Below are 7484 nucleotides of genomic sequence, written 5' to 3' on the forward strand. Positions count from 1 at the left end.
ATCTTCTGTGTCTGTATTTATTGGTTTCCCTTTTCTTTGTTGAAGAGGGTCTGTGCAATCCTTCTGCCTAGTCCGCCATCTTGCCCCGCCTCTAAATACTTAGATTCTTGAGTCAAATAGACCTGGATTTAAATTCTAGGTCTGCTGCTTACCAGCTATTTGACTCCAAGTATGTCACTTACCTCTACCCCCTCTAAATCTCTGTTTTCTTTCCTGAAAATAAGAATAATAACAATAATAGCTAATTCACAGGACTGTTCATAATTAAACGAGTGAGTTTTTAGTCTAATGCCTGGAATATGCTATGTTTTAATAAACATAAGCTACTACCCAACACAAATGAAGATTACAGAATGAGAAATGTTTGCAAGAATGTGGATGGACTGAAATAATTCACTGCCTCTGATGAGCCAATGGAGAGAAGGTAAGTCCTTGCTCCACTACAGTAGTAAGAAGCAAGGGTCCCTTGCTCTAAAAAGTTCTCCTATAAAGGGATATTTCACAAGAAAAGACATAGGGGGTAGAGAAAGAAGAGTTATTTGAAGTGTCTTCAAATGAGATTACATCTACTGTACTGTTCGTTTTGTATTAAAATTGTTAATTTTCCCAATAGATCATTGAAAATATTGTATACCACAAGTGCCATAACTTGTTTTAATATACCCATTTCAAAAAATTGAAATAGCCTAGCTTTTTTAAACTTGGATATTATTTCTCAGAGAGCCAACTTTTAATGAAGTGAGAACTCTGATAATAGGAAATATATCTATTACTATTAGTGTACTGAACAGCTGCCATAGGGTCAATTCTGAGTCATGGTGCCCCCATGCGTATCAGAGTAGAACTGCACTCCACAGGGTTTCCATGGATTTCTTCAGAAGGCCTTTCTTCCAAGACACCTGTGGGTGGAGTCCGTCCTCCAGCCTTTTGGTTGGCAGCTGAGCACATGCACCATATGCACCACTGAGGGACTCCTTTTTGCTGACTAGGTAGTCAATGATCTTTTATCTGTTATGTTAATCAATTTCTAAGTAACAGCTTTTAAGCAAAGTGACTTCCTTGTATTCCTGATTTCTTCTATATATATCACCTGTATGTAGAAAATATAAATGAGTGTTTGTGGGATCACATAACAACTTTCATCTTTACTCTCTCTAGTATCCCTTTCCACAGAGTTCACATTTAAAGCTTCCTTCCTTTACTAGAACCACCAGCCATTCCATGTGAACCTATCATGCCCATCACTGGAAAAGAGCAGTGGTCTAGGATCTCAGTATTAGTGTCATATAAGCTTTGTTATCTATACAATCACGTTTAACTCTACTTTAATTATAAATTTGGGTACATAATAGTGGAGTTACAAATGAAATCATGATTTTTGATATTAGAAACCTGGGTAAAGATTAAGATAATTCATTTCAGAAACGCAGATTTGATGACATGGATATAAATTACATACTAATGAACCACTAACTGTGCTATCTGGAACACAACCAAATTTCCATAAATCAGGTATTTTCCTTAGATATGTACTGAATAGTCACATATCTATAAGCTGCAGACATTTAAAATAAGAACTCTACAGTTAAGGTCATATTAAAATATTTGAGTCATTTATATAAAATTACTTAAGAAGACAGTGTTTATTCACTTTTTATTTAACAAGAAGACTAGTAATTTGAAACAAGGAAGGAAAATGGGAAAAATACTTAAAGAACTGAAAGATTAGCACAGGAAACAAATATTCTCAACAAATGACTAGTCTACAGATATATGAAGAAAACTAGTTGTTTTGATCAGGGCTTCAAACTGGTTTGAATTGATTCCCTTATGGCTGATGCAGCAAAACTGGAATAGACTTGAATTTGTAAAATGTGGATATACCAGGACAATAACCAGAATGAGAAATATTATAAGTTAAAGTTCTGAAACAGGAGACTCAGAAGAGGTGTGAGCTCTTTCAGGCGTCTGATGTGGAAGACTGTATTATTGCCAGGACTGAGGATGTGGTAATTAAGGTTGTGTGTCAACTTGGCTGAGCCTGGTGGTAGTTATTCCCCAAGATGAGACTGGCAATCAACTCCATGGTGGGGTCTACCACAAGCAGCTGAGTAAGCTTCTTTAGGGATGTGGTCTGGTTCCATATGTACGCAGCTTTGGGAATGGTCTCTAACTTAGGCACACTTAAACCCTGCATGTAGCATTGTTCTGCAGCCTGCCATGCTCTGCCAACCTTGGGACTTTCAATGGACTTGAATTAATGGCCTACCATGTGGTTTGGTAACATTGAGACTGTGCCTTTTTATGTGTTAACCTTGGGTTTGTCAGTCTCAGCAGCCAGCAGCTGTCTTACTGAAGAAAAGCCTCTACCTCCAGTGGGCTGGGAGCAGGAGGCAGAGGTGAAGCCCAAGGCTGAGGGGCTTTCACCCAGCCCCTAGAGCCTGGTGCTTTGAACTCAGATTTAAAGCCACCAAACCGTAATAGAATAAACTCCTGTTCGTTCAGCCATCCCATTTGTGGTATATTCTTGTCAGAGTGGCACTAGGTAACCACAATGGGGGAGAACGACACCATCTTTGAGCCAGGCACCACCAATTCTGGCTCTGCTATTCAATAGATTTGGTTGTTATGCAATGTGTATGCTACTCTTGTTTTCTAAGAGGGAGATTAAGTTTCTAACAGGGCATCAAGTCATAATTTTTTGGTGATTATTCCAGTACACCAACATTTTACCAGTTTGGATCTATTCTCCTTTTGCTTCCTTGGCTATGACTATGTTAGGAAGAACCAGTCTGAAGCACTGGTTTTGATATAAATTAAAAAGCCATGATGTGTCAGAAAGAGTGAAAAATAGTTAGAAAATAAATATAAAAAGTTAAGCTACCTATTTCTATTACAGAATAATGTTTCTATTGGATTCTACTTTCTCCACATACTACAAAAATATGCAAATATTTATAAGTACCAGACTGATACTTAATAAATCAATCAGCATGAATGTTAATAAAATAATTATTCTAAATTAAAACTGAAGAGCTTAAGGAACAGCTGATAAAAGTGAAGTGTAACCATTCAGGTTTTTAAAGTGCCATGTGTGAATTAATCTGTTATAATTGTGAAAGAAGGTGACAAAACAGAATCTTCATCTTCTAAATTTTTCTCCAGGCATCCTATTTCTTAAAATAATCACAGATACAGTTGTTTTGATCTTAGGAAAGAACATCTATAGCTAGTGGATAAGTTTCTTCAGTTCTTAAATGATTAACTCTGTCTTAGGAGATCTATTTTCTTTTCTTAGAAAGAATTATCAGCTTTGAGTGAAAGTGTGTAAAATTGGTATAAGGTATTTGTTGGAGTTAGAAAATAAAGGAATAGAACATAAAACACAGTAGAACACAAAAGGCAGATCAATAATAAAACTGCTTTTCAGAGTAACTTATTTTTCACAGCAAACAAATAAGATAAAGAACATGTTAGTAGCCTCCTGGAATTCACAATAATTTGATCATATGTCTACAATCACTCCCAAAAATAAATATTTAAAAGAGTACTCACCACTGAATTATTTCTGTGATTTGGGCTTCCCAATGTGCAACTGACTCTTTCTTGTCTGCTAGATCTTTTACCTCTTCTTCTAATTGCTGGGTGTGTATACTTAAGTTCTCATACAAAGTGGTAAGCTGAAAGGCAGTTTTAAGACATGACTGGCTTTTAGGATCAAGAATTTAAGGTTCTCTGATACTTTTTGTTTACTCTGATAACTCATCACCTTCCACTAGAAAAATGCCTGTTCTTATTTTTTCTTATTACATACCCTCTGGTAAATGAATTTAAAAACAGAAGTACTCTTTGAATTATTCTTCTCTCAGAATTACCCCCTATAGTAAATCGGTTCCATTTGTAAATATTTTTCTTTTTGCCTGAATAAAGAATTCCTCAATTCTGCTGGTGATAACATCTCTCTCTCTTTTACTGACTGAAAATGTCTTTATGCTATCTTTTTATTTAAAATTTTTATGATGAAGAATTTCAAACATTCTTTAAAAATGGACAGTACAGAAATAAGTGGCATTCTCATGCCATCTAGCTTTAATTATGATCGCTTCAAGGTCAACCTCATTTCACTGCACTATTGTTCTTTTGGGAGCTCTGGTAGCATAGTGGCTAAGGCACTTGACTGCTAACCAGAAGGCTGGCGGTTCAAACCACTAGCCACTCCTCGGAAGGAAGATGGGGCAACCTACTTCCGTAGTGATACTGCTTCGGAAACCCAAGGAGGGTCGCTATGAGTCAGGTCTGACTCGATGGCACATAACAACAACACAACATTGTTCTTTTACCCCTATCTTCCTGTATTATTCTGAAGCAAATACTAGACATTAAATAATTTATCTCTACACATTTCTGTGTGTATCTCTAAGCCATAAAGCTCTCTCTTTTAAAATAGAACCATAAAATCATTATTACACTGAAACAAACTCAACAAGTTTCCTTATGTCATCAAATAGGTAGGAATTTTGCAAATTTCCTGTTATTTCAAAATGTTAAAAAACTTTTTAACAGTTTGCTAAAGTTGAATCATGATCCCAGTAAGTAACCACAGGTTAATGGTTGATGTTTTTTGGGTCTCTTACCCTATAGGTTCCCCTCCACACTTTTATTTTTCTTGATTACCAAAGGAAGGAGGTTGTGTGTCCCATAGTTTTTTATAGTCTGGATATTTCCCTTCATTTTTAAAAATTATTTCTGCTGCATATACTATATTCTAAGTCATCTTCGTTCAGCATTTGAAGATATTACTCCTTTTTCCTCTGGATTCTATTTTCTCTGTTGAGAGCCAGCTCTCAGTGTAACTTTTGCTCCACTGAATATAATGTGTCTTTCTCTTCTGGTTGCTTTTAGGATTTTCTGTTGGTTATTATTTTCAGTAATTTTTCTATGGTGTGCCTAAGTTGATTTAATTTTCACTTACCATCTATCTGTAGGGTCTGTGCCACTTCTTAAATTTATGGCTCAATGTTTCTCATAGGTTTTGGAAAATTAGGGGCCATTACCTCTTCAAATAATGCTTTTGCCTCAGTCAATACTTGTATGTCAGATCTTTTCATTATGTTCCATGTTCTCTTTTCTTTATTTTCTATCCTTTCTAGTTCCTGTTCATACTTTAGTCTGGAATTTTTTTTACTTACCCTGTCCTTTCTTTGACTCTGTTTAATCTTTCGTTAAAACCTATGAGGAAATTATTTCAGTTATTTTCACCAAAAATTTCCAAAATTTTTGGAAATTCTACGTGATTGTTTTGTGTGGACCCAGTTAAATGCTGAAAATTCTTCACCATGTTTTCTATCTTCTTGAACATATCACATAGTGATTTTGAAATCCATTTCTGAAAATTCCAATACTGGAATCCTGTGGGTCTGTATGTACTAACTGCTAGCCTGTCTTTTCATTTCTGTTGCTGATAATCTCTTTTTTTTCCAGGCATTTGGTAGAGCTCTGGTAGCATAGTGCCTAAGGAAGGTTAGGCAATCTACTTAAGTAGTGATACTGCCTCGGAAACCCAAGGGGAGTCGCCATGAGTCGGGTCCAAATTGATGGCACAAAACAACAACAACAACAACAGTATGTGTGGTAATTTTTTCTGCATGCCAGGCATGGTATAGGAAAATCATAAGGATAATGCAAGGTTCTGGATAATATCTTCCTGCAGATAGTATTTACTTTTACTTCTGGCAGGCAGTAAGGCTAAAGCTAGACCAGGAAATGAAGTGCTTAGAGGCTGGGTTTCAATTTTTGAGAGGGCTTGTTTCTTTCTGTTTCACCCTTATTCTGAGAATGTAATCTTTGAATGGCTACAGTTGAAAGCTTGAATGATTTACTAAGGATCCTGTACCCTGGCCAGCGGTAATTTCAGTTTTTCTCTCTCTAGCTTTACGAAACTAGAATACTCCGTTCAGCATTCTAGATTTTCAGCTACTGTTAGCATAGCTGAAAAAAGAAAATGTGGTACTGATCATTGAGTGGCACTCTCTGCACTCCCTCTCTTCTCTATAGGATCTTGACCATAAAAGTCTTGATTGCTTAGTTATGTCACCAATGCTTTTCCATAGACACAAACTGTAGTAAGTGTTGCTACAGTAATTATATATATAAATCCAACTTTATAGTTCTTCTTGGTTGTGGTGGTAGATATGATGCAAACTAATCTCTCTTGTTGTTGTTAGGTGCCGTCAAGTCTGCTCTGACTCAGAGATGCCACGTACAACAGAACAAAACACTGCTTGGTCCTGCGTCATCCTCACAATCCTTGTTATGCTGGAGCCAGTTGTTGCAGCCACTTTATCAATCCATCTCGTTGAGGAGCTTCCCCTTTTTTGCTCACCCTCTACTTTACCAAGCATGACATCCTTCTCCAGGGATTTGTCCTTCTGACAACATGACCATCTCACTTCCAAGGAGCATTCAGTTACACTTCTTTAAGGACAGATTTGTTGTTCTTCTGGCTGTCCATGGTATTTTCAATATCTTTTGCCAACACCACAATTCAAAGGCATCAACTCTTTGGACTTCCTTATTCATTGTCCAGCTTTCACGTGCATATGAGGCAATTGAAAATACTATGGCTTCAGTTAGACGTATATTAGTCTTCAAAGTGACATCTTTGCTCTTCAACACTTTAAAGAGGTATTTTGCAAAAGATCTGCTCAGTGCAATACGATGTCTGATTTCTTGATTGCTGCTTGCATGGGTTTTGATTGTGGATCCAATTACAATGACATCCCTGACAAGTTCAATCTTCTCTCTACTTTTTCATTTTTTTTTTTTTTTTTAATTATGATTTGGGTGAAAATTTACAGAGCAAATTCACTTTCCATACAGCAGTTACACACACTGTCTCATGACATTGACCACAATTTACCACAATGCAACAGCTCCCTTCCCACTTCCTCCTGACAGTTACCTCTTCCCTGTGTCCATCACTCCATGCACTACTGCTCCCTGAGCTGTCTCCCTGTGCATACGCAGCCCTTTCTTCCATGATTGTTCTTCCCAAGGAGCGTATCTACCCAAGGCAAATGCTCAACTCATATGCCTGTGCCCTGTTTGGGTGGAAGCCACAGGTGTGGGTTCAATTCCAGACCGTGAAGGGCAGCTAGGGGCCATAGTCTCACTGGTTCCACCAGGCACTATCGGACCAGGAAACCTGGTCCCCCCCCCCCTTTTTTTTCCTCCAAGTGATTCTGAGTTTTGTTCTACATTGTTCTCCCTCTCTATGCAAGATCTCCTACACAGATCCCCTTCCAAGTGGTTGACAGTGGTAACCAGGCACCCTCTAGTTCTTCTGGTCTCATAGTCATACAGGCTGCAGACTGCATGGTGTACCAGTCACTAGGACTAAATGTTTCCAAGAATTTTTGGTTTTCTACTGCCATCCACTTGGAAGGGATGTAGGAGATCCTGCATAAAGAGGGAGAACAATGTGG

General features: G+C 37.5%; 1 protein-coding gene across 1 annotated transcript in view; it reads right to left on the reverse strand.

Annotated features, from left to right (window-relative positions):
- Nucleotides 1–7484, reverse strand: part of CDC42BPA (CDC42 binding protein kinase alpha) — a 774086-nt gene that overhangs the window by 142076 nt on the left and 624526 nt on the right. The window contains exon 17 of the mRNA XM_007936985.2: nt 3556–3680. Within this exon, the coding sequence (XP_007935176.1) occupies nt 3556–3680 (125 nt within the window). The remainder of the gene's footprint in view (nt 1–3555; nt 3681–7484) is intronic.

Source organism: Orycteropus afer, unplaced genomic scaffold, assembly GCF_000298275.1.
Source record: "Orycteropus afer afer isolate SDZICR_OR568_19922 unplaced genomic scaffold, OryAfe1.0 scaffold00039, whole genome shotgun sequence".
In the NCBI taxonomy this organism is placed as follows: domain Eukaryota; kingdom Metazoa; phylum Chordata; class Mammalia; order Tubulidentata; family Orycteropodidae; genus Orycteropus; species Orycteropus afer.